The sequence below is a fragment of the Mustelus asterias genome, chromosome 9 (genome assembly GCF_964213995.1).
Source record: "Mustelus asterias chromosome 9, sMusAst1.hap1.1, whole genome shotgun sequence".
In the NCBI taxonomy this organism is placed as follows: domain Eukaryota; kingdom Metazoa; phylum Chordata; class Chondrichthyes; order Carcharhiniformes; family Triakidae; genus Mustelus; species Mustelus asterias.
In genome coordinates this window covers 126,402,317-126,429,198 of record NC_135809.1, presented here as the reverse complement: position 1 = coordinate 126,429,198, position 26,882 = coordinate 126,402,317, and the positions used below count along the sequence as shown (strand labels likewise).

Here is a 26,882-nt window from a genome sequence, read left to right as displayed (position 1 = left end):
TGTCAAGGTGCCTGGTGGGCATTACTAAGGTGTGAGGCTGGCAGTGCCCAAGGGTCAGCCTTTGCCCTCGACCTCCCCAGGGGGCCTCAAAGGCCTCCGGTTCTACCGGCCCGGCCAACACGACTTTTCCCCATTCATGGGGAGCAGATGTTTTCCTCGCCGGAGAAAACCTCTCCCGGCGGGGCCATAAAAGGCAAGCGAGCCTGGGCAATTCAGTTCACTAAAGACATGCAAATTAACATTTCAATAAATTAACATAATTTATTCAGCCTCTTGTCCATTTCCGGCGAGATCCTGATTTCTCGGCTCTCGCATGATTTTACTGGCTCACTCTGCCCGTCGATGGGCGGGATGAACTGGTAAAATTCCGCCCAATGGGTGTTGATAGTGCCTGCTCTGGTACAGTTGATATAGATATACCATTCATTCACAAGAGTTTGACTTCTGCCACACAATACATTAAATTGATACCACATTTTTGACAGCAAGATGGCATTCTCAATTTCTTCGCTCAGAGACAGGCAGAAGAACTTTTAACAGTTCACAGTAGCCTAATTCAATTCAGATTTTCACTACAGGACTTCCAGGTCAGAAGCAGTTGAGGCCATTTCCTTGTCAATGGAGCTGCCTCAATGCTCGTTAATTAGTCACCAAGATCAGGCACGGTAAAGATTTCCCATCGCCACCCCCGCCCACCATTTTTACAATCTATCCCATAAAATAATTCCACACAAGGTCACAAAACGTGCCACCGTCAAAGAGACAACTTAATAATCTGAAAGGAAGCCAAATAAGGAAATTCAAGCTTTCTGGATTTTTTCCTGATAGGAAGGGTGAGTCATTAGCAAATTGTGAAAGAGAGGGATTTATCATCACTATTTCAACAGGAAAAAAAAGTCAAGTATAAGGCAGAACTGTAACTAAGATTCATTTTCTTGACAAACAGTGATTTATCTTTTTGCCTTGGTGCACAAAGCACCTGAAAGGAATTTATTTCCAAGAATTTGGGTGTATTACATTCATCAAGTGTGAACATGTGCTAGTTTTATTGTACAGGAAATTTCGAACAGCCGCACAGGGTTTCTGTACCTCAAAGTTACCGAAACACTCGAACCAAAACTGGCAGCATATTGTCTTTGGCATTGTGAATTCTTTCCAATCTGTCACAGTTGGAAGCTTGCTCAACAGAAAGATTGCAAAGACTTGATAATGGATATATTGGGCTGGTCACCGAATCAGGATGACTCAGGAGCCCTTTAAAAACAATGGCCGCCGGACCCCATTCCCGGGATATCTGGTTTTCCGGAGTATCCTTTAAGGGTGCAGGCTAGTTTGGCTGCAAGCCCACACTCTGAACTCCTGACCCACTTGGCTCCATTATGAGGTTGGGCATGTCCTAGTCCTCCCCAAATTTCATTGAATCAGGCCAGTTTTTCAAATCATGGTTCATGACACCTCAGAGATATCGTGAACCCTAGTCTGCATGAGAGAACCTTTCAGTTCAAATGGTGCTAGTCATGTCTCCAGTGTCAAGGTATGTGCCCAACGCCCCCTTGGGTCCTGTTCCAATTTATACCCCCCAAAAATGATGGCATCTCCGTGTCCATTCATCCACTATATACTATATAGAACCAATGAACCCTGTAGTGACAGTAGGTTTGTAAAAAAAAAATAAAGTCAGAACTTTCCACTTTCTTTTAGAAAAGCTCCTTTTTAATACAGCCCCATAAAATAGTCAAATATCCATATCCTTTAAAGGATCAATAACTGAAAGCACTCGAAATCTCCTTATCTTGTGTAAATAAACATTGTGAAATTGACTGAAGAGATCAAACAGCCAGAGCTGTCAATCAAGTAATGTTTCCACTGGGGATCAGGTGTTCTGGTACTCTCATGGATGCTGGGCTCCCAGCCAAGAATACATAATAAGGCTTGGCTGAGAGTCCATAAATCTATTAGCTTGTTGAAAGGGTGTGTGTGGTGGAGGTCATACCTTGGCGTGGGGGGCATGAAGGGTCATAGTGGTTGTTTGGGGAGACTTGAGGTGGCATGGGTGGGGAATGTGGAGTGTGCGTGTTGCTGGGGAGGGGGGTGGGGTGTGAGGACTGGAGAGCATTCCTGTTTTATTATAACTGGAATTAAGTTGCACAGCATGAAGGAAGGCCTTTTAAACAGCATGTCTTGGCATCCAGCAGCCCGTGGCTACCTCTAAAGCATTCCCAGGGTCAATAGCCAACTGCTCCCTGTGTCCACAATGCCTCTCCCGCCCATCCCACACCGTGCCATATGAGCAGAACAGTGGCACTGCTGCCTCTCAGTGCCGGGGACCCAGGTTCAATTGCTGGCCTTTGGTCACTGTCTGTGTAGAGTTTGTACGTCCTGCCTGTGTCTGTGTGGGTTTCCTCCGGGTGCTCCGGTTTCCTCCCACAGTTCAAAGATGTGCGGGTTAGGTGCATTGACCATGCTAAATTGACCCTAGTGTGTGGGGGATTAGCAGGGTAAATGTGTGGGGTTATGGGAAAAAGGCCTGGGTGGGATTGTGATCGGTACAGACTCAATGGGCCGAACGGCCTCCTTCTGTACTGTCGGGATTCTATGATAAGGAAAATTCTATCCTTTCAGGCACTTCCTCCTGTGGTGGAGGATGGAGCAATCTGGGAATTTCATGACTCCTGCTGCCCGCCTTGAGAATGCAATCTTCAATTAGTGCTTTGTATTAAAGCAGGCGGACTGGAAGGAGTGAAAACTGCAGCTGCCAGACACACAGCTGCCAACCATAGACATTTGTAACCCGAGATACGCAGAGCCCCACCCCTTCCAGATAAGCATCTGACAAAAAAATTGTAACTTTAGCCGAGCCACCCAGAATGACATTTAATACAAGTTACTTGGTTGGTTGATGAAGTTGGGATGGCATTGTCCGTAAAGCAAACTACAACTGGCCTATTTGATGGTGAACACACATTTCTTTCCAGAATAACTGATCATTGGTAATATAGATAAACATCATTATGTTGCAATGTTTGCTTGTCCCAGTCAGGATTTTCAAGTACTAGTCTCAAAGCAGATGATTAATGGTGCCTTCCCCACAGCACAGCCCCCTCGCCCACCCCAAGCACACACACACACAGACGTCTTTCAAATCATTTAACCTCAACTGACACTTGTACGTGCATGGCATTACGGTGTTGCAGTGGTTGGCACTGCTGCCTCACAGCGCCAGGGGCTCGGGTTCAATTCCGTCCTTGGTCACTGTCTGTGTGGAGTTTGCACATTCTCCCCGTGTCTGCATGGGTTTCCTCCCACATTCCAAAAATGTGCAGGTTAAGTGGATTGGCCATGCTAAATTGACCCCAAGTGTCCCAGGATGTGCAGGTTAGATGGATTAGCCATGGGAGTCATAGAATCAAAAATTATAGAATCTACAGTGCAAAAGGAGGCCATTTGGCCCATTGAGTCTGCAATGACAACAATCCCACCCAGGCCCTATTCCCATAACCCCTCATATTTATCCTGCTTATCCCCCCCTGCCCCCCCGATCCTCGGGTTAATTAGCATGGCCAGTCAACATAACCCGCATATCTTTTGAATTATGTGGGGTTATAGCGTTTGGGCAGCACGGTGGCACAGTGGTTAGCACTGCTGCTTCACAGCGCCAGGGACCCGAGTTCGATTCTCGGCTTGGGTGACTGTCTGTGTGGAGTTTGCATGTCCTCCCCGTGTCTGCGTGGGTTTCCTCCCACAGTCCAAAAATCTGTGGTTTAGGTTGATTGGCCATACTAAACTGCCCCTTGGTGTCAGGGGGATTAGCAGGGTAAATACGTGGGGTTATGGGGATAGGGGCTGGGAGCAATTGTGGTCAGTGCAGACTTGATGGGCCAAATGGCCTCTTTCTGCTCTGTAGGGATTCTATGATTCCATTGGGATAGGGCCTGGATATGTTTCTCTGCCAGAGAGTCGATGCAGACTCGATGAGCCGAATGGTCTCTTTCTGCACTGTCGGGATTCTATTCTAAGTAGAATTGGTGAATGTGGAGGCACATATTCTACAGACACATTGGTAAATGTGCCGTGTCAGAGTTGCGATACCCTCACAGTCATCTTTGCCTGCCATGGGATGGCGTTTAGTTTAGACTGGCATATGCTGCCCACGGTGATTCAATTTGGAATTGGCTCAGAACCAGCACAAACAAATGACTGCAGCCTAATGAGGTAAAAGCACATTCTGAATGCCGTCTAATGGTATAGCTTGAATAATTAGGCCTCAAGGGCCAAATGACACACTGCAAGAGATCTTAATTCCGCTCAGATATGTAGGCCCCAGGCTTACTCCCGCAACTGCAACAGAGACTCCTAAACTTGGCAACATTCTGTGGAGAAAAATTTTGACAGGGGGAAAAAAAAATATTTTTAAAATCTGACTGGAGAAGCTACCAAGGCAGAATAAAGATTATGCCAAGGACTTCAATCTTAAGTGAAGAAAATAAGAAGCCTTTAAGTGTAACATGATCGCATTTTCAATAACAAGAACAATTTTGTACTCCACAGTTACGGGGGCCAGGATTTCGCATCTCTGGCATGGCGGGTCATTCACACGCCAAGATCCCACCAGTGGGAGGGCTGGTAAATTCTGGCTAGATGTTCCAGTGACATCAACAAGCTTAGCAACTCCATTAACTGAAGGGCGCAGTTGGTATGAATATAGTCCCGTGTTAACACTTACTCCAACGTAACCAGGTGATATCAATTTACTGTTGCAGTGTTTAGTGTTTCACAAAGTGTCTAGAATCATAGAATCCCTACAGTGCAGAAAGAGGCCATTTGGCCCATCGAGTCGGTATTGATCACAATCCCTCCCAGGCCCTATTTCCATAAGCCACTTATTTACTCTGCTAACCCCCTGACATTACAGGGCAATTTAGCACGGCCAAGCAACCTAACCCACACATATTTGGACTGTGGGAGGAAACCGGAGCACCCGGAGGACAGGAAACTTAAGCCAGGAATCGAACCCAGGCCCCTGGTACGAACCAGTCAGCAGTTCTAACCACTGTGCCATCCTGTGTAAGTGTATTGAAGACAACGGCTATCAGCAAGATCTCACCAAGGTATATTAGCTTATGAGCACTTTTCTTATTAAGCTTTCGGCAACAAAGAACAAAGAACAGTACAGCACAGGAAACGGGCCCTTCGGCCCTCCAAGCCTGTGCCGCTCCTTGGTCCAACTAGACCAATCGTTTGTATCCCTCCATTCCCAACAACCAATTTTAAAAAAAGTCTTGCATTTATAGTTCTTTTCACAACATTAGAATGTCGCAAAGCACTTCATGGTCATTTTTAAGTGTGCTCACAATTGGAACATATGGAGGAGATGGTGATGTAATGGTAATGTCACCGGACATGTAATCCAAAGGCTAATGATCTGGAGACATGAGTTCAAATCCCATTACAGTAGCTGGTGCAACTTAAATTCAATTAATAAAATCTGGAATTGAAAGGCAGTCTCTGTAATAGTGAGAAGGAAATGATTATCAATTGTCATAAAAACCCATCTAGTTCATTAATGTCCTTTAGGGAAGGAAATTTGCTGTCCTTACCTGATCTGGCCTACATGTGACTCCATACCGACAGTAATCATTTACCTGCCCTCTGAAATGGCCCTGCAAGCTACTCCGTTCAAGGGCAATGATGATGATGTTGGCTGAGGGATAAATATTGACCAGGAAGGCAAGAGAACTCCAATACGAAAACAGAAAATGCTGGAGAAACTCAGCAGGTCTGACTGCACTTGTGGAGAGAGAGAATAGAGCCAACGTTTCGAGTCAGGATGACTCTGTCAGAGCTAGACTCAAAACGTTGACTCTATTCTCTCTCCATAGATGCTGTCAGACCTGCTGAGCTTTTCCAGCAAGTTCTGTCTTGTTTCAGATTCCAGCATCAGGGTGGCACAGTGGTTAGCACCGCTGCCTCAACGCCAGGGACCCGGGTTCAAAGCCGGCCTTGGGTGACTGTGTGGAGTTTGCACTTTCTCCCCGTCTGCGCGAGTTTCCTCCGGGTGCTCCGGTTTCTTCTCACACTCCAAAGATGTGCAGGTTAGGTCGATTGGCCATGGTAAATTGCCCCTTACTGTGTCAGGGGAATAGCAGGTTAAATACACGGGGTTACGCTAGGGCCTTAGATGGGATTGTTGTCGGTGCAGTTCGAATTGTCAATTGATCGAATGGCCTCCTTCTGCACTGTGGGGATTCTACGATTCTATTTTGCCTTGATCTTAGTGAACTCCAAATGTTCCTTTTCTGAATGTTGTGGACAGGGCCTCTATTTAATGTCTCACCTGAAAAAAGCACCTTAGCTAATGCAGAGCTCAATTGGTATGCACAGAGGTGTTAGCCTGGGATACCAGCTCAACTTTCTGTACAGCAGCCAGTATGCTAAGCATTGACAGGCTAGATTTTAGGCGTACAATTGCCCAATGACTGTTACATGCAGAATGGATGCCAGTATGAAAGGAAAGGTTCTTACCATTTTCTTTTCCGCATCTTTCAGATCATCCACGTAGGACAGGATGAAGTCAATTCTTCTGACCCCATCACAGAAGAAAATAGAGTCCTTGCTGTGGATCTGTTTGTCTATCTGAGGAAGAAGCAGAAAACCTACTGTGAACAAGTGGCCAGTGATTCTGGTGCAGACTCCTGTTCATTTAACACTGTGAAAAGTCAGAGCGAAACGGGGTCACAAGTGCGAATTATCCGTTACTCAGCAGGCAACTGTTTACTTGCAAAAGGCAAATAACCAAGCCAAGCCACAACCCAAAGACCATGCACACTCATGAAACTAAAGCAATGAGGCGTACATTCTTCTGCCCCAGAGGAATGGTCTTGATCCTGTTACTGGGCTACTCATTCACTTGTAATTACTGAACACAACCCCATGCCCGTAATATAATGCAACTTGCCCAACCAAATTATGGCAGCATTGTATCCTTCATTGTCCAGTGCATTTTCTACTTTCTCAAGACTAAGGAAATTTGGCATGTCAGCTACGACTCTCACCAACTTTTACAGATGCACCATAGAAAGCATTCTTTCTGGTTATATCACAGCGAGATATGGCTCCTGCTCTCCCCAAGACCGCAAGAAATTACAAAAGGTTGTGAATGTAGCCCAATCCATCATGCAAACCAGCCTCCCATCCATTGACTCTTTCTACACTTCCTGCTGCCTCGGCAATGTAGCCAGCATAAGTAAGGACCCCACGCACCCTGGACATTCTCTCTTCCACCTTCTTTCATTGGGAAAAAGATGGAAAGTCTGAGGTCACGTACCAACTGACTCAAGAACAGCTTCTTCCCTGTTGCTGTCAGACTTTTGAATGGACTTACCTTGCATTAAGTTGATCTTTCTCTACACCCTAGCTATGACTGTAACACTACATTCTGCACTCTCGTTTCCTTCTCTATGAATGGCATGCTTTGTCTGTATAGCATGCAAGAAACAGTACTTTCTACTGTATGTTAATATGTGATAATAATAAATCAAATCAAAAATCAGATAGCAGACGTTTTCAGATTATTGGCCTACGTCACAAAAATAGCTGATTGAGTAACCACATAGCTTGACGCAAGGTTAAAATGAAAGGAAAAAAACACTAATAGCTACTGCATTGTTGTGAAAGGACAACCCAATAGATCCACTAATGTCCTTTGGGAAGGGAACCTGTCGAACCAACAGCTCTGGGGTACAACTCTAATCGCCACAATATCTTACTGCTCTTAAAAGGTATGCAAGATGATAAAAGGTATGGATAAAGTAGACGTGGAACGAATGCTTCCTCTTGTGGGGCATTGAAGGACGGGAGGTCATAGTCTTAGGATAAGGGGTAGCAAATTTAAAACACAGTTGAGGAGAAGCTACTTCTCCCAAAGGGTTGTGAATCTGTGGAATTCGCTACCCCAAATTGCAGTGGATGCTGGGACAGTGAGTAAATTTAAGGAGGAGTTAGGCAGATTTTTAATTGATAATGGGTTGATGGGTTATGGGGAGAAGGCAGGAAAATGGGGATGAGGAGCATATCAGCCATGATCGAATGGTGGAGTAAACTCAATGGGCCAAATGGCCTAATTCTGCTCCTATAACGTATAGACTTATGAACTTAAGGTAAGTAAGGATGAACAATAAACACTTCCTTTCACTGTGCCAGTGCCTTCCAATCCCCAAAACAGATTTAAACTAGACAATTTTATGTGCTGTGCAGATCATGGGTTATTTTGGAAATTGGCTGATTGAGGAACAGTATTTGAGGACCAGAATCTCAAATGCAAGACTAAGTTCATGAGTTAATGGAAGGCAGTGATTTCAGTGCTCCTATATGCTTCAGAGATGACCTTTCGCAGACACCTCAAAGCACTGGAGAGGTATCATCAGCAGTGTCTTTGCAAGATTCTCCAAACCCATTGTCAAAGAAAGCAGTCCAACCACAATGTTCTCTCCAGAACCAACTAGCCGAGCATCGAGGCATTAATCACTTGAAACCAGCTCTGCTGGGCGTGACGAGCCAATCATATTCCTGACACACCAGGTTCCAGAAGCAACTTCTCTATTTGGAACTTGGTTGCGGCAGGAGACTCACCAGAGGACAACAGAAATCCTTTAGTTATGTCCACAATTCGGTGTCTTTTGTTATTGCAATGGAGAGGGATAGGGCCGTACGGCAGGGCAAGGTTTACAATTGGGGGAGGGGTAATTATGATGCGATTAGGCAAGAATTAGGGGGCATAAGTTGGGAACAGAAACTGTCAGAGAAAGGAACTAATGAAAAGTGGAATTTTTTCAAGGAACAAATACTGGATGTCCTTGATAGGTATGTTCCTGTCAGGCAGGGAGGAAATGGCCGAGTGAGGGAACCATGGTTCACAAAAGAGGTGGAATGTCTTGTGAAAAGGAAGAGGGAAGCTTATGTCGGGATGAGGAAACAAGGTTCAGATGGCTCGATTGAGGGTTACAAGTTAGCAAGGAATGAGCTGAAAAAGGGGCTTAGGAGAGCTAGGAGGGGACATGAGAAGTCCTTGGCGGGTCGGATCAAGGAAAACCCCAAGGCTTTTTACTCTTATGTGAGGAATAAAAGAATGACCAGGGTGAGGTTAGGGCCGGTCAAGGACAGTAGTGGGAACTTGTGTATGGAGTCAGTAGAGATAGGCGAGGTGATGAATGAATACTTTTCTTCAGTGTTCACCAAGGAGAGGGGCCATGTTTTTGAGGAAGAGAAGGTGTTACAGGCTAATAGGCTGGAGGAAATAGATGTTCGGAGGGAGGATGTCTTGGCAGTTTTGAATAAACTGAAGGTCGATAAGTCCCCTGGGCCTGATGAAATGTATCCTAGGATTCTTTGGGAGGCAAGGGATGAGATTGCAGAGCCTTTGGCGTTGATCTTTGGGTCCTCGCTGTCCACGGGGATGGTGCCAGAGGACTGGAGAATGGCGAATGTTGTTCCTCTGTTTAAGAAAGGGAATAGAAATGACCCTGGTAATTATAGACCGGTTAGTCTTACTTCGGTGGTTGGTAAATTGATGGAAAGGGTCCTTAGGGATGGGATTTACGACCATTTAGAAAGATGCGGATTAATCCGAGATAGTCAGCACGGATTCGTGAAGGGCAAGTCGTGCCTCACAAATTTGATAGAATTTTTTGAGGAGGTAACTAAGTGTGTTGATGAAGGTAGGGCAGTTGATGTCATATACATGGATTTTAGTAAGGCGTTTGATAAGGTCCCCCATGGTCGGCTTATGATGAAAGTGAGGAGGTGTGGGATAGAGGGAAAGTTGGCCGATTGGATAGGCAACTGGCTGTCTGACCGAAGACAGAGGGTGGTGGTCGATGGAAAATTTTCGGATTGGAGGCAGGTTGCTAGCGGTGTGCCGCAGGGATCAGTGCTTGGTCCTCTGCTCTTTGTGATTTTTATTAATGACTTAGAGGAGGGGGCTGAAGGGTGGATCAGTAAATTTGCTGATGACACCAAGATTGGTGGAGTAGTGGATGAGGTGGAGGGCTGTTGTAGGCTGCAAAGAGACATAGATAGGATGCAAAGCTGGGCTGAAAAATGGCAAATGGAGTTTAACCCTGATAAATGTGAGGTGATTCATTTTGGTAGGACAAATTTAAATGTGGATTACAGGGTCAAAGGTAGGGTTCTGAAGACTGTGGAGGAACAGAGAGATCTTGGGGTCCATATCCACAGATCTCTAAAGGTTGCCACTCAAGTGGATAGAGCTGTGAAGAAGGCCTGTAGTGTGTTAGCTTTTATTAACAGGGGGTTGGAGTTTAAGAGCCGTGGGGTTATGCTGCAACTGTACAGGACCTTGGTGAGACCACATTTGGAATATTGTGTGCAGTTCTGGTCACCTCACTATAGGAAGGATGTGGAAGCGCTGGAAGGAGTGCAGAGGAGATTTACCAGGATGCTGCCTGGTTTGGAGGGTAGGTCATATGAGGAAAGGTTGAGGGAGCTGGGGCTATTCTCTCTGGAGCGGAGGAGGCTGAGGGGAGACTTGATAGAGGTGTATAAAATGATGAAGGGGATAGATAGAGTGAACGTTCAAAGACTATTTCCTCGGGTGGATGGAGCTATTACAAGGGGGCATAACTATAGGGTTCGTGGTGGGAGATACAGGACGGATATCAGAGGTAGGTTCTTTACGCAGAGAGTGGTTGGGGTGTGGAATGGACTGCCTGCAGTGATAGTGGAGTCAGACACTTTAGAAACATTTAAGCGGTTATTGGATAGGCACATGGAGCACACCAGGATGATAGGGAGTGGGATAGCTTGATCTTGGTTTCAGATAAAGCTCGGCACAACATCGTGGGCCGAAGGGCCTGTTCTGTGCTGTACTGTTCTATGTTCTATGTTCCTCAAAGCATCCCTGAAGATGTCAAACATTCCTGCCCACTCATGGAAGACCCTGGCTTGTGGCTGACCAAAATGAAGAACGCTCATTTGGACAGCACCAAACACCTTGAGATATTATCAGCAATGTGCAGGAGCAAAGTCGAAGCATCGGAGGGAACGCATAAACCTCCCAACAACTCACCAACCCACTCTATCAAGCACCAACTGCTAAACACGTGGCAGAGTCTGCAGAGGTGGCAATGGACTTAACCCATCTCAGAAACAGCGATGATGAAGAGTCATCCAAACTCAAAACTTTGGCTTTATTTCCAGCATTTTCTGTTTTTGTTTAAGAATCCAACAAACTGGAGTGGAAGCAAGTCACCCTGGATCACAGGGGACTGCGTAAGAGTTTTGGAAATCCAATCAGTGTTGTGCTACAAGAGCAGGGATGTACTGCTGAGGCTGTATAAGGCTCTGGTCAGACCCCATTTGGACTATTGAGAGCAGTTTTGGGCTCCACACCCAGGGAAGGATGTGCTGGCCTTGGAAGGGGTCCAGAGAAGGTTCACAAGAATGATCCCAGGAATGAAGGGTTTGCCACATGAGGAGCGGTTGAGGAGTCTGGGTCTATACTCTATGGAGTTTAGAAGGATGAGGGAGGATCAAATTGAAACTTCCGGAATACTGAGAGGCCTAGATAGAGTGGACGTGGAGAGGATATTTCCACCAATGGGAGAGACTAGAACTCGAGAGCACAAGTTCACAGAGTGAAGGGACGCTCCTTTAAAAGTGAGATGAGGAGGAATTTCTTCAGCCAGAGGGTGGTGAATCTGTGGAACTCATTGCCACAGAGGGCTGTGAAGGCCAGGTCACTGAGTGTATTTAAGACAGAGATAGATAGGTTCTTGATCAATAAGGGGGTCAAGGGCTACAAAGAGAAGGCAGGAGAATGGGGATGAGAATCCTATCAATCATAATTGAATGGCGGAGCACACTCGATGGGCCAAATGGCCTAATTCTGCTCCTATATTTTATGGTCTTATGGATATAAGTGGTCTGGCAGCTAACCTGTGCCCAGCAAGGTCCCTCAAACAGCAAACAAGTGCATAACAAGATGGCTGTTTTTTCCTGGAGCTATGGTCTATATTTCTGCCCTTGTTGATTATCAACAACTTTATGTTAACATATCCCTTACACATAGAGTTGAATATAATCCACCACACAGAAACTGGCCAATTGACATAACTCAATTTTCCTGGAATTTACCAGGAACCTAATTCCACTCTAATAATCTTTTCCCACCATAGCCTTCTTCTTCCTGTCTGCATCAATCTCCCCTTAAAGCAACAATACTATCTCTTTCAATCTCTCCATTCAGGACAGAGTACACATCCTCTCCATTTCCTGCAGAAGAAATTCCTCATAAGTTCTTTATTTGAACTGTTTGCAGTTATGTTATATTCATTCAATCTTGTTCTGGCCTCATCCACAAGCAGAAATTATCTCTTCACATCAACTCTCATCAAACTGTTCCATAATTCTAAATGATCTCTATAGGATCTCACCTTCTTCTTTTCCCCCTAGAGATAACAGCCCTGCCTCCCATTTGCCTGAGAGTCAAACCCTCTCAATTTTGGCAACATCCTTGTAAAAGTAATCTGTACTTTCTGTGGTGCTTCAATATTCTTTTTGCAGTATCGGTACTGGAATTATGCACGGTACTCCAAGTGTGGACTAACAAAAGTTCCACATAAAGGGTGGTGAAGAAGGCGTTTGGCACACTTGCCTTCATCGGTCAGAGCATTGAGTACAGGAATTGGGACGTTATGTTACAACTGTACAAGACATTGGTAAGGCCACATTTGGAGTACTGCATACAATTCTGGTCACCCTGCTAGAAGAAGAATGTAATTAAACTGGAAAGGGTGCATTTCCAAGGATGTTGCTGGGACTGGAAAGTTTGAATTACAAGAGGAGGCTGGAGAGACTGGGAGTTTTTTCCCTGGAGCTAGGAGGATGAGGTTTATAGAACCTTATAGAGGTTTATAAAATCATGAGGGGCATAGATAAGGTGAATAGCCAAGGTCTTTTCCCCAGGGTAGGAGAGTCCAAAACCAGAGGGCATAGATTGAAGGTGAGGGGGAAAAAGCTTAAAAGGGACCCGAGGGGCAACATTTTCACAGAGAGCGTGGTGCGTATATAGAATGAGCAGCCAGAGTGGTGGTAGAGGTGGATATAATTGTATCTTTCTCCCGACAGAAGAAGGTGGAAGAGAGTATGTCTGGGGTGTGTTGGGTCCTTGATTATGTTGGCTACTTGATTATGTTGGCTACTTTTCTGAGGCAGCAGGAAGTGTAGGCGGAGTCAATGGTTGGGAGGCTGGTTTACATGATGGACTGGGTTTCGTTCACAATACTTTGTAGTTTCTTGTACCTTGTACTTTTATATTTACACAGCACCTAGCACAATTTCAGGACATCCCAGATCTCCGGCCACACAAGTACTTGTTGAAATGTTAGATGTTTTGCAATGTGGGAACTGCAGCAGCCAATTCACCAAGAGCTCACAGACATCAATGAGATTATAAAGAAATAATCTGATTTTGTTTGTGCTGATTGAGGGATATATATATATACGTTCATTTGCTCTTCTTCATGTAGAGTTGTCCACCTGAGAATGTAGAAAATGCCTCATCTGAAGTATCAGCTGCATGTTGTGTTCAAGATTCTGGAGCAGAACTTAAACATAGAAACATGGAAGATAGAAACAGGAGTAGGCCATTCGGCCCTTTGAGACTGCTCCACCATTCACTTTGATCATGGCTGATCATCGAATTCAATATCCTGATCCCCCCTTCTCCCATATCCCTTGATCCCTTTAGCCCCACGAGCTATATCTAATTTCTTCTTGCAATCACACAACGTTTTGGCTTCAAATACTTCCTGTGGTAGTGAATTCCGCACATTCACCACTCTCTGTGTGAAGAAATTTCTCCTCACCTCAGTTCTAAAAGGTTTACCCCTTATCCTCAAACTATGACCCCCTAGTTCTGGACACCCCCACCATCAGGAACATTGTTTGTGAATCCACCCTGTTCACCAGAGTCTAGTGACTGATGCACAAGGACACCAAAGTCTCGCTAAGTATCCACCTTTCTTAATTTACACCCATTCAAGTAATAATCTGTTTTCCTATTATTGCTACCAAAGTGGATAACCTCACATTTATCCAGATTATACTGTGTCTGCTATGCTTATGCCCACACACTCAGCCTGTCCAAATCACGCTGAAGCACCTCTGCATCCTCCTCACAGCTCACCCTCCCACCCAACTTTGTATCATCTGCAAATTTGGAGATAATACATTCAGTTCCCTCTTCCAAATCATTAATATACAATGTGAACATTTAGGGTCCTAGCGCAGATCCCTGCGGAGCCCCACTAATCACCGACTGCCCATCAGAAAAGGACTCATTTATGCCAACTCTTTGCTTCCTATCTGCTAACCAGCATTCTATCCATCTCAAGACATTACCTGCAATCCCATGTGCTTTAACTTTACATAGTAGCCTATTATGTAAGACCTTGTTGAAACCTTAAATAAACCCCATCCATTGTTCTCCTCGGTCAACTCTACTCCTCAAAGAATTCCAATAGATTTATGAAGCATGATTTCCCTTTTGTAAATCCATAATGACTTTGTCTGAATATACCACTGCCTTCCAAATGCTGAGTTATGAAATCCTTGATAATGGACTCTAGCAACATCCCTGGTGCCGACGTTAGGCTCACTGGTCTATAGAGTCCAGAGTCCAAAGAATTTTGGAAAAATAATCACCAATGGATCTACTATTTCCAGGGCCACTTCCTTAAGTACTCTGGGATGAAGATTATCAGGACTTGGAGATTTATCCACCTTCAATCCCAGCAAATTCCCCAAAACCATTTCTCTACTCATGCCGATTTCCTTCAGCTCCTCACTAAAACTTGTTTCTCTCAGCATTTCTGGTACACTATTCATGTCTTCCTTTGTGAAGACTGAAGCAAAGAACAAATTTAATTCCTCGGCCATTTCTTTATTCCCCATTATGAATTCTCCCATTTCTGACTGTAAGGGGCCTGTATTCTTTTTGTCAATTTTTTCTCTTTACACATCTATAGAAACTTTTACAGTCAGCCTCGATGTTTCCGACTAGCTTACTTTCATACTCCATTTTTCCCCATTTCAATCAATCCCTTGGTCCTCCTTTGCTGAATTTTAAACTACCCCCAATCCTCAGGCCTATTGCTTTTTCTTGCCAATTTGTATGCTTCTTCCATGAATCTGATACGATCTCTAATTTCCCTTGTAAGCCATGGTTTGGTCACAATTCCCCTACCACACTTGCGCCAAACAGGAATAAACAACATCTGGAGTTCACCTATTTGTTCTTTAAATGCCGGCCATTGCCTCTCCACTGTCTTTCCTTTCAATAATGTTTCCCAGTCCATCATGGCCAATTCATGGCTCATACCATCATAGTTACCTTTATTGAGATTCAGGACAATGGTCTCAGAATCAACTACATCACTATCCACCTTGACAAAGAATTCTACCATATTCTAGTCACTCATCTCCAAGGGTTCTCTCAACTGGATTGCCAACTAATCCTTTCTCATAGCACAACCACAAAGCCACAACTTTGTATCAAAAGCAAAAGTATTACCAATGACTGACAGAGAAATTCAATTAACTTCATTACTCCTGCATCAACCCACCAAGTACCTCAATAAGCACTTCAGAAGTAACAGTTGTTTGTGCTCAATGAAGTTGCCTTTATTTTTGCTGTGATGTGGAGATGCCGGCGTTGGACTGGGGTGGGCACAGTAGGAAGTCTCACAACACCAGGTTAAAGTCCAACAGGTTTATTTAGTAGCACAAACTTTTGGAGCGCTGCTCCTTCATCAGGTGAGTGGTCTTTATTTTTGCTGATTTATCTTGGCTTGGGCCTGTACTGACTGAGCTGCCACCATCTGTGCTCTGGAGGAAATAGGAGGAGGGTACCATGGAAACAATGAGTCAACATATACACACACATCACAGATATTCTGCAGAGCATAACTGCCAACACCACACTCACTTGATCACTCACTAAGCTGAACTTTTAGGAAATGCCCTTACAATGACTAACTTACGTACCGTCAGCACCATAAACCGTCTTATCCGCACAAACCCAGACAATGGATTTCAACACTAACATATTTTTAAAAGAAACAGTTTTTAAAAAGGTTCCTGCTTTCGCAAGATTATGTTTCAACTATTTTTAAAAGTTTGAAATGATCTAGTTGTACAAGTTGGATTTAGCTGCTCCCGCTCCTCTTTCCTTCAATGCAGCAGTGAATCTTTGCTATGTGTTCAAAATGCTTTCAAGAGTGAATGTCTGCAACTCCTCTCATCTCCTCTTGCTAAAAACAATGACCCAGTAATATAAACTGTTTAAAGAAATCATTCCATTCACTTGAATCACAGAATTACCAATTACAATCTCAAACCTCCTTATTGGCTTTGCTACCTAATTTTTAAAAATTCTGTCATGGGATGTGGTAATTGTTAATGTTAACTGTTACACTCCCTCAGTTCTTTCCTGAATCTTCTCCATTATTTCCATACATTTTTTGTAAACAGACACCAGAATTCCCGAGTGTGATCCAAGTTTAATATGACATTCCTGCTTCTGAAAATCATTCCTCTGGAAGTGAACCAAGGTGGCTTATTTGAAATTTATATGGCTTATCTTATGGGACACGACTTAAGCACATAATGTAGGGTGGCATCCTGGGGCAATACTGACAGAGTATAGCGGTACTCCTCATCCATGCTCTGGTTACTTCCAAATTGAACTATAGAATCCCTACAGTGCAGAAGGAACCCATTCAGCCCATCAAGTCTGCACTGACCACAATCCCATCCATGCCCTATTCCCACAACACCACATATTTACCCTGCTAATCCCTTGACACTAGGGTCAATTTATCATGGCCAATCAACCTAACCCGTGCAATCTTGGACTGTGGGAGGAAACCGGAGCACCCAGAGGAAACCCACACATACATGGGGAGAATGTGCAAATTCAACACATTCCAATTCCACCCGGAATTGAACCCGGGTCCCTGGCGCTGTGAGGCAGCAGTGGGAAATCTTTAAAGGTCAACAGAAAGCCACGAAAAAAGCTATAAAGAAAAGAAAGATGGATTATGAGAGTAAATTAGCTCAGAATATAAAAACAGATTGCAAAAGTTTCTCCAAATATATAAAACGAAAGAGTGGCTAAAATAAACATTGACCCTTTAGAGGATGAGGCAGGGGATGTAATAACTGGAAATGAGAAAATGGCTGAGGCATTGAACAAGTATTTTGTGTCGGTCTTCACAGTAGAAGAAACAATAACATGCCAAAAATTGATGACAGGAAGGCAATGGCAGGTGAGGACCTAGAAACTATTATCACATAAGTTAATGGGGCTAAAGGTAGACAAGTCTAGCCCTGATGGAATGTATCCCAGGGCACTAAAAGAGATGGCGGGGGAAATAGCAAATTCACTAGTGGTAATTTACCAAAATTCACTGGACTCTGGTGTGGTTCCCGCAGATTGGAAAACAGCAAATGTGACGCCACTGTTTAAAAAAGGAGATAGACAAAAAGCAGGTAACTATAGGCCGGTTAGCTTAACTTCTGTAGTAGGGAAAATGCTTGAATCTATCAACAAGGAAGAAATAGCGAGACATCTGGATATAAATTGTCCCATTGGCAAGACGCAGCATGAGTTCATGAAGGGCAGGTCATGTTTGACTAATTTGGTGGAATTCTTTGAGAACATTACATGAGCAGTGGACAATGGGGAACCTGTGGATGTGGTGTATCTGGATTTCCAGAAGGCATTTGACAAGGTGCCACACGAAAGGCTGCTGCATAAGATAAAGGTGCACGGTGTTATGGGTAATGTATTAGCATGGATAGAGGATTGGTTAACTAACAGAAAGCAAAGAGGGAGGGTAAATGGGTGTTTTTCTGGTGATCAGTGACTAGTGGTGTGCCTCAGGGATCAGTGTTGGGACCGCAATTGTTTACAATTTACACAGATGATTTGGAGTTAGGGACCAAGTGTAGGTGTCAAAATTTGCAGATGACACTAAGATGAGTGGCAGAGCAAAGTGTGCAGAGGACGCTGGAAGTCTGCAAAGGGATATAGATAGTCTAAGTGAGTGGGCAAGGATCTGGCGGATGGAGTACAATGTTGGTAAATGTGAGGTCATCCATTTTGGTTGGAATAACAGCAAAATGGACTATTATTTAAATGGTAAAAAATTGCAGCATGCTGTTGTGCAGAGGTACCTGGGTGTCCTTGTGCAAGAATCACAAGGAGTTGGTTTGCAGGTAATTAAGGAGGCAAATGGAATTTTGTCCTTCATTGCGAGAGGGATGGAGTTTAAGAACAGCGAGATTATGTTGCAGCTGTATAAGGTGCTGGTGAGGCTACATCTGGAGTACTGTGTACAGTTTTGGCCTCCTTACTTGAGGAAGGATATACTGGCACTGGAGGGGGTGCAGAGGAGATTCACTCGGTTGATTCCAGAGCTGAGAGGGTTGGCTTATGAGGAGAGACTGAGTAGACTGAGGCTATACTGATTGAAATTCAAAAGAATGAGGGGAGATCTTGTAGAAACATATAAGATTATGAAGGGAATAGATGAGATAGACCGGGAAGTTGTTTCCACTGGTGGGTAAAACTAGAACTAGGGGCATAGCCTCAAAATAAGGGAAGCAGATTTAGGACTGAGTTGAGGAGGAACTTCTTCACACAAATGGTTGTGAATCTGTGGAATTCCCTACCCAGTGAAGCAGTTGAGGCAACCTCATTGAATGTTTTTAAGGCAAGGTTTGATACATTTTTGAATCGTAAAGGAATTAAGGGTTATGGTGAGCGGGCGGGTAAGTGGAGCTGTGTCCCTGAAAAGATCAGCCATGATCTTATTGAATGGCGGAGCAGGTTCGAGGGTCCAGATTGCCAACTCCTGCCCCTAGTTCTTATGTTCTTATGTGCTAACCACTGTGCCACCATGCCACCTGTATTCCAATGTCCTCCTGACCAGCCTCACACCTTCCGTCTGCATAAACTTGGACTCGTCCAAAAAACCCCATCAATATTCTAACTTGTATTAAGCCACCCATCCACTGCGTAGAATTCGGCTGTGCACCTTCACAGGCACAAATCTATTTCCCAATATTGAATTCTGGATTCAAAGTGATCTCATATCCAACGTGAAATGTTGCTCAATATGTTGATTCAATAATCACCACTATTTCCCCTCCCCCCGCCCCCCCAGCTCCAAAGTGGTGGTAATTTGATCATTTAGAACGGCGAAGCTTTTTTGAACAAGCAGGCTCAATAGTAATTAAAAATACATTGTTGGCCATTCTAACAATAAACAAACCCTTATACAAAGCAGCCAATCATGACAATAATGTAAGGCGTGTGGTTTTGGTGACCTTATATAACGTTTCTGGTTTTTAAAATGCAATAAGGACATTCGGAGTTGGTATATGTGGTTGTAAACTGGCACGATGTCAGATTCAACTAACAGTTTTGTACTTTTCTTCAACTTCCATCCCTTTAATGAATGGATTTATTTTGGTAGTGTAGTGGTTATGTTGGTGGCCTAGTAACCCAGCGACCTGGCCAAGTAATGCAGTGAAAGGGGATTCAGTGGTGTAGGATGAGAATTTGATTTCAAGTTAAAGGGAAAATCTGTAAATAGAAACCTGGCAATCAGGAAAAAGGTCACACAAAAAAGTCAAAATATCAAAAAACCCAACTGGTTCACCCGCATCTATTCTATTCACAATATTACATTCACTTATCGCGGTTTGGGTCACTGTCTGATTGGCGTTTGCACTTTCTCCCCGTGTCTGCATGGGTTTCCTCCGGGTGCTCTGGTTTTCCTCCTACACTCCAAAGATGTGCGGATTGGCCGTGCTAAATTGTCCCTTAGTGTCAGGGGGACTAGCTAGGGCAAATGCATAGAGTTATGGGAATAGGACCTGGGTGGGATTGTGGTCAGTGCAGACCCGATGGGCTGAATGGCCTCCTTCTGCACGGTATGATTCTATGATTCTATTATTTGAAACTTAAAACTGTAGACCTCTGTTTAACTCTTGGATTCAATAAAACAAAACTGAAGCGCAAAACTGAACACACAAAGAGGAACTAAGTTTAATTCTTTACAGCTGCTTTCATGTTCTATTTTTGGCTACACTGGCACAGCACTGCAACCAAAGATTTAGCAATAACCAGGCACGTGAATGGTGAAAGACCATCATAACAACTGAAGCTAGGGGAATTAAAAATCAAACTTATATTAAGGTAAAGTCACCATAGATGACCATAGACTTCTGCCCTTTGAGGGGGAGAGCTCACTGGTGGTCATTTAACCTGAGGTTCACCACAGCTCAGGAAAGAATTACAGAATCCCTACAGTGCAGGAGGCAGCTATTTGGCCCATCGAGCCTGCACCAACACCAATCCCACCCAGGCCCTATCCCTGTAACCTGGTAATTCCCTGACACTAAGAGGCAATTTATCATGGCCAAATCAACCTAACCTGCACATCTTTGGACTGTGGGAGGAAACCAGAGCACCCGGAGAAAACCCATGCAGACACGTGGAGAACGTGCAAATCCACAAAGGCAGTCACCAGAGGCCCAAATTGAACCCGGGTCCATGGCGCTGTGAGGCAACAGTGCTAACCACTGAAAGGGGTAAGGTTGAGTAGATGGGACCTTCATGAATAACCTCAGCCAGTAACCTCAGCCTGTACAGGAATTGAACCCAGACTGTTGGTATCACTCTGCATCACTAACCAACAATCTGTCCTTTCTCGATAAATAGGATTAACGATATGCTTTTGTTTTGACGCTAGGCATTTGCATTGGCTTTCAAATACTTTCTCCAGTGTACAGCAGGGTGATTTACTGACCTAAACATTAATTTGCTTCTAACTGCTTGAAGGAACAATTCATTGCAAAGGCTCTTGCCATTTATTTGCTCATTCGCAGTGGAATTCAAATAACATTCAAATAATAGAGGTAACACACAAAAGGGGAACTTCACACTGGGAAAGAGAATAGAAAACCATGCATTAGTCATACATCTGCAGTGACTTGCCCAGTTAATAACACTTCATTGTTCAACATTGTTAAATAGTGTGAGCTAAGACATTTGCATTGTATTCCAAGACATGCCCCCTCCCCACTTTGAGGGGATAGAAGAATGGTGACAATGGGAGAGAGGGAAAGAGAGAGAGAGAGTGGGAGTACACAAAAAAATGGGGTCAGAGGAACCCAGAGTTCTTTGGAGGATAATATACAGACAGGTAGGAGCAAGCTTAAAGGAATTTTAAATAGAAGGCACTTGGGAGGTCAATGTAAGTCAACGAGCATTGAAGGATGGGTGAATGGGACTTGCTGCTTGGTGGGTGAGCCGAGGTTTATTGGAGGGGGGACTGAAGAATGTTATCAAGCGAGGATTTTGCTCTCGTTGAGTTTGGAGGTGACAAGAGAGCAGGGGCATTCGGGAGGTAAATGTAGTGCACTTTGCAATGGAAAGGTTATAGGATCAGAAGCTCAGCCTGTGATCAAACAGGTCACTAAGAATGCAAACAACCTGAGACAGTGGCTGAAGAGACAGATGTAATTGGTGGTGATGTCAGGAGCAGGAGTAGCAATTTAGCCCCTTGAGCCTGCTCCGCCATTCAGTATGATCATGGCTGATCTCATCTTAGCCTCATCAACACCTTCCTGCCCGCTCCCCGAAACCCTTCAGCCCGTAACTAATGGAAAAACTATCTCCTCCTTCAATTTGTTTGGTGTCCCCACCCCTCCCCCCTTGAACTTGGTTTTCTCCACATCAATCACTCCAAACAGTATGATCATGTCCCAAAACCCCCATTTCGGTGACTGAAACCTTTCTTTTATTCCCTGTTTTGGCCACCAGTGTCAGAAAAGTATCAACAGTTTAGGGTCCTGTGCTCAATAATTTCCTCCTTAAAATTCTGTTACTCCTTTATTTACTTTGATGAGAGGTCACATGACACCAGGGTTTATACGAAATCATGAACTTTCGGAGCGCTGCTCCTTCGTCAGGTGAAGTTGACGAAGGAGCAGCGCTCCGAAAGCTTGTAACCTGGTGTTGTGTGACCTCTCATCTTGTCCACCCTAGTCCAACACCGGCATCTCCACTTCATTTACATTGAGCACTCTTTAAATTCCAACTCTTGGGTCAAGGTATCGATCGTCCTTCCTTAACCTTTCCACCTTCAGCTTGGCAGCCAGTCTTTCTCCTTCTGTCTCTGTGAAGCAACTCAGGATTTGCTTTTCTACATTAAATGTTGCTGTATAATTGCAAACCGTTGCTGTTGCTCTTTAAGCAAAAATAAAACACCAAGCAGGAAGGTGGGGCTGAGTGAACATTTTTCTGGTAATATTTACGGGAAAGGTGGTGTGGGCCAATGAGCTAACATAGAGCCAAAGCTTTATGATTTCAGATCTTCAGAAAGAACCTTCTTGGTTTCGATGGCATCACTCACTCCTGTAAGTGGATTCCACATCTGGATTTGCCTCACCTGATCTAATATCCGTCTCTGTGATAATGGGCCTCAAGGTTACGGAGGGCATTTGACTTACGAATTGGATAATAATAAATTTAACATCTTCCCAGTTCTCCCATTTTCCAACAAGTGTACCTATTGAAAGTTCTTACAAATCTAGTTCATCAAGAAGGTGGTTTAATTTGCAGAATAGACATGACTGAAAAAAAACACTTGAAACACATTCCCTTCACAACAAAAACAATCACCTTCTACATAGTTTCCTCAGTTCAGCTTCTAACTGTATTTTAATTCCCAGCACAGTCCATAATGACCTATCTTTATTTATTAGTGTCACAAGTAGGCTTACATTAACATTGCAATTAAGTTACTGTGAAAATCCCCAAGTCATCACACTCTGGCGCCTGTTCGGGTACACTGAGGGAGAATTTAGCTTGGCCAATGCACCTAACCAGCACGTTTTTCGGTCTGTGGGAGGAAATCAGAGCAACCGGAGAAAACCCACACAGACACGGGGAGAATGTGCAAACTGAACACAGGCAGTGACCCAAGCTGATAATCGAACCCAGGTCTTTGACGCTATGAGGCAGCAGTGCTAAGCACTGTGCCACCGCTCCACCCCCTTGCAGCCTTTGTTGCATCTGAATGAATTAGGAAATGCAAGAGAATCTTTTCATTTAGCTAAAAGGGATCTAAGTGTGAGGATTCCCATTCCAATTCCATGGCGGGTGGAGTAGTAGAATTCTGGAATATGTGTTTCTACAACCCTGAAGGGTTTAAAATTTAAGCATGGGCTTATCGAATCCCTATTTACTGATTTGTCTCATTGCTTCTTCCACTCTCTTTTTAATCCCTAGTTGCGTGCTACACGACATTGGAGGAACTTCAGTGTAGGACCAATGATATTTACACTTTCTGGGCGGCACGGTGGCTAGCACTGCTGCCTCTCAACGTCAGGGGTTCAATTCCCGGCTTGGGTCACTGTCAGTGCGGAGTCTGCACATTCTCCCCATGTCTGCGTGGGTTTCTTCCAGTTTCCTCCCATAGTCCAAAAGATGTGCTGGTTAGGTTGATTGGCCATGGTAAATTCTCCCTCAGTGTATCCAAACAGGCACCGGAGTGTGGTGACTCAGAGATTTTCGCAGTAACTTCATTGCACTGTTAACGTAAGCCTACTTGTGACACTAATAAATAAACTTAAACTTAATGAAGGTATTTGCAGCCTTCACTTTGCCAGAAATGTCAAATGGTAGAACCAGAAGTTAGAGTATCAGACTCCACTGAAAAGACACACACACACACAGACTCTCCAGGCTAATTTCTTCATTCAGCACTCCTAGTGAGGAACAAAATTTGTAAGGAATACTTGCCAGGAAATTGTGCACACTCAAGTTTATTAACGCAAGTAAATGGAAAATCAAGGTTTGTCGGCTGATGATGAACTGAACACCACTGTGGAAGCACTTGGTTTAAAAGATTCTTGCATAGGGCCAGCATTTATTGCCCATCCCTAAATGTCCTTGAGGGAGTATTTAAGAGTCAACCACATCGCTGTGGATCTGGAGCTATATGTTGTTCAGACCAGGTAAGGATGGCAGATTTCCTTCCCTAAAGGACATTAGAGGAACAGATGGATTTTTACAAGAATCGACAATATTTTCATGGCCATCAGTAGACTTTTAGTTTCAGATTTTTATTGAATCCAAATTTCACCATCTGCCATGGTGATTTGGGGAAATCAGCCTGTCTAATTCAGAATAGTCCCTCTACCACATTATATTTCCACAATGTCACCCAGTAATTCTATCAATTCCCACACTGTCTTCAATTTCTGAATGAAAATATGGAGAAAACATGTAGAACAAAAGTGCACACTGCGCCCTTGTGTATATGCGCACGCGCACCGCGCCCTCGTGTATATGCGCGCGTGCACCGCACCCTCGTGTATATGTGCGCGTGCACCGCGCCCTCGTGCATATGCGCGTGCGCACCGCGCCCTCGTGCATATGCGCGCTGCACACCGCGCCCTTGTGTATATGCGCGCGCACACCGCGCCCTCGTGTATATGCGCGCGCACACCGTGCCCTCGTGTATATGCGCGCACACACTGTGCCCTCGTGTATATGCGCACACACACTGCGCCCTCGTGTATATGCGCGCACACACTGTGCCCTCGTGTATATGCGCACACACACTGCGCCCTCGTAAATGTGCACTTTCCTAACTCTGGTATTGATGCACAGAAGCACGCTAGTTCATGGTCTTATTTTCTAGTGAAAAATAGTGTACATTATAGTTTCCAACAAAATTGTTTGCATCAAATGCACAGACTCTTTGCAAGTGCCCCATGTCCTAGCACAATGAAGGCGTAATATTGAAAAGACATCAGGCAGTTTTCTAACCTTTCACATTAGGTTGTCTGGTAAAACAATCAATCATTCTCCAAACATGCAAAGACAATTCTTAAACTAAACAACTTGCCCCAGTTTCAGGGTATTATTTAGTAGGCAGAATATTTCAGCAGGCGAACGAAGACTTTGCCGCAGCAGTTTGCTGCTTGGGTTAGATGGCATGGTAACTGCACGAGAATGCCAATCCCAAAACAAGCTTTGCAGCATTACACAGCAATACAATCTCGAATCAGTGCCAAAGAAAGACTTTCAAAAGAAACATGAATGGAGTAGGCGTACATGGGCGTACCCACGTACCACTAATTTGTGGAAACATTAAACTAGAAGTCTGTCAAAGTACCTGGATAATTTTACACAAATTTATCATTTGGAATTCGCAATTGAATTCTCGGTCTCAAATTTCCCCTGTTGAGAAGCATGGCGGGTGTAAACCAACACAATTATTATAGTTCAAGAGTTTATTGTCTGAACATAATAAAATTAGGCAGGAATTAATCCAGGAAATAGGATAGAATTAATGGTGCTCAGCAGTATTCAGATGGATAGCACGGCACGGTGGCACAGTGGTTAGCACTGCTGCCTCACAGCACTAGGAATCTGGGTTCAATTCCAGCCTTGGGTCACTGTCTGTGCGGAGTTTGCACGCTCTCCCTGTGTCTGCGTGGGTTTCCTCCGGGTGCTCCGGTTTCCTCCCACAGTCCAATGATGTGCTGGTTAGGTGGATTGGCCATGCTCAATTGCCCCTTAGTGTCAGGGGACCTCGTGTATATTCATTGGGTTATGGGGATAGGGCCTGGGTGGGATTGTTGTCGGTGCAGGCTTGATGGGCTGAATGGCCTCCTTCTGCACTGTGGGGATTCTAACAATTTGAAATGAATGCAATATCGTGGCACAACCAGCAAATCTTGTTGGGAAATTATTCACCCTATGGAACAATTTGGAAGGAGAAACATTCCCTTGTTAAAAGCAAGAGCAATATTTGAGCATTAAAAGGTACACTGCTGCTGTAAAGGAGAGTCATTGCAGCCTCCAAGCCACCGTCACTGTTTAACACTACAGGTGCTTTTCCATACAGTACCCTGAAACGTCTATTCATGAAGAGCATATGTTTTCTCTGCATCTGTGGAGTAACCACCAAAAAGAGTAAAAACAGTGCAGTAAAAGACATCACACCTACACATGTAGTTGTTAGCAGCCCCAGCATCATTGCATTATACATCGTGTTATCCAGATAGTGTCAGCATGGTATACAATTCAGGTTGCATGTTGGACCCATGACTAACACTTATAGCTCACTTGCCTTCAGCGAACAGGTTTCACCAACACTGACCAATGGAAAGCTAAATGAATGGAATAGCAGGAAAAACAAATGGTGAAACGTCTGACAAAAAGTCCCGTTCAAGGGATACCTGTTGCCCACTTAGAGATTAAGAGTTGCAAACGCAGGTAAGTCCCTCCCTTGCTAAAAAAGAGGCAAAATAATAAATGCTATGTCAAAATTCACTGTTGCAGTCAACACAGTACTCCATGCTACACAATTACTCGTCTGGACAAGAACAGAGACACCACAATTGAATTGAGTTAGATGAATGCAATGTTGTACAATGTAGATGACTGTTGTATACATTTAATTCCACAGATGCCAGACACAAATTCATGGACAGACAAAGGCCACAGCAGCAGATAATTTCCCTACTTACTCAGACTTACCTTCCAGTCTCAGAGAAATAGTTAACAAGCTGGCATTTCGTGCACTAAAGATCCATGTTACTAAATAATCATAATACCATTCATACAGACAAGTATCTGAAGCTAGGACATAACCATTAATATATTGCCAAACATTCAAGCACTTAATATTAAAGCAAAACTTGCTGGAACAAAATTTAGAATACCTACAGTATAGATGGAGGCTATTCGGCCCATCGAGTCTGCACTGACCACA

The 26,882-nt window shown here is 44.2% G+C and overlaps 1 protein-coding gene and 1 long non-coding RNA gene across 9 annotated transcripts in view; one reads left to right on the top strand and one right to left on the bottom strand.

Annotated features, from left to right (window-relative positions):
* ano5a (anoctamin 5a) overlaps nucleotides 1–26,882 on the bottom strand; it is a 165,697-nt gene that overhangs the window by 63,594 nt on the left and 75,221 nt on the right. For 5 of the 8 annotated variants that reach the window (XR_013498780.1, XM_078221001.1, XM_078221002.1 and 2 more), the window contains 2 exons: nucleotides 26,016–26,057; nucleotides 6,523–6,633 (listed from right to left, as the gene is read on the bottom strand). Coding sequence is in view for 7 of the 8 variants with exons in the window: in XM_078221001.1 (XP_078077127.1) it covers nucleotides 6,523–6,633; nucleotides 26,016–26,057 (153 nt within the window). In the remaining variant the exon portion in view is untranslated. The remainder of the gene's footprint in view (nucleotides 1–6,522; nucleotides 6,634–26,015; nucleotides 26,058–26,882) is intronic. The other 3 variants (XM_078221003.1, XM_078221006.1, XM_078221007.1) reach the window with 1 other exon arrangement.
* Nucleotides 4,119–6,667, top strand: LOC144498985 (uncharacterized). Its single transcript, XR_013498781.1, has 3 exons — nucleotides 4,119–4,212; nucleotides 4,913–5,108; nucleotides 6,547–6,667. It is a non-coding gene; the product is annotated as an uncharacterized LOC144498985 (long non-coding RNA).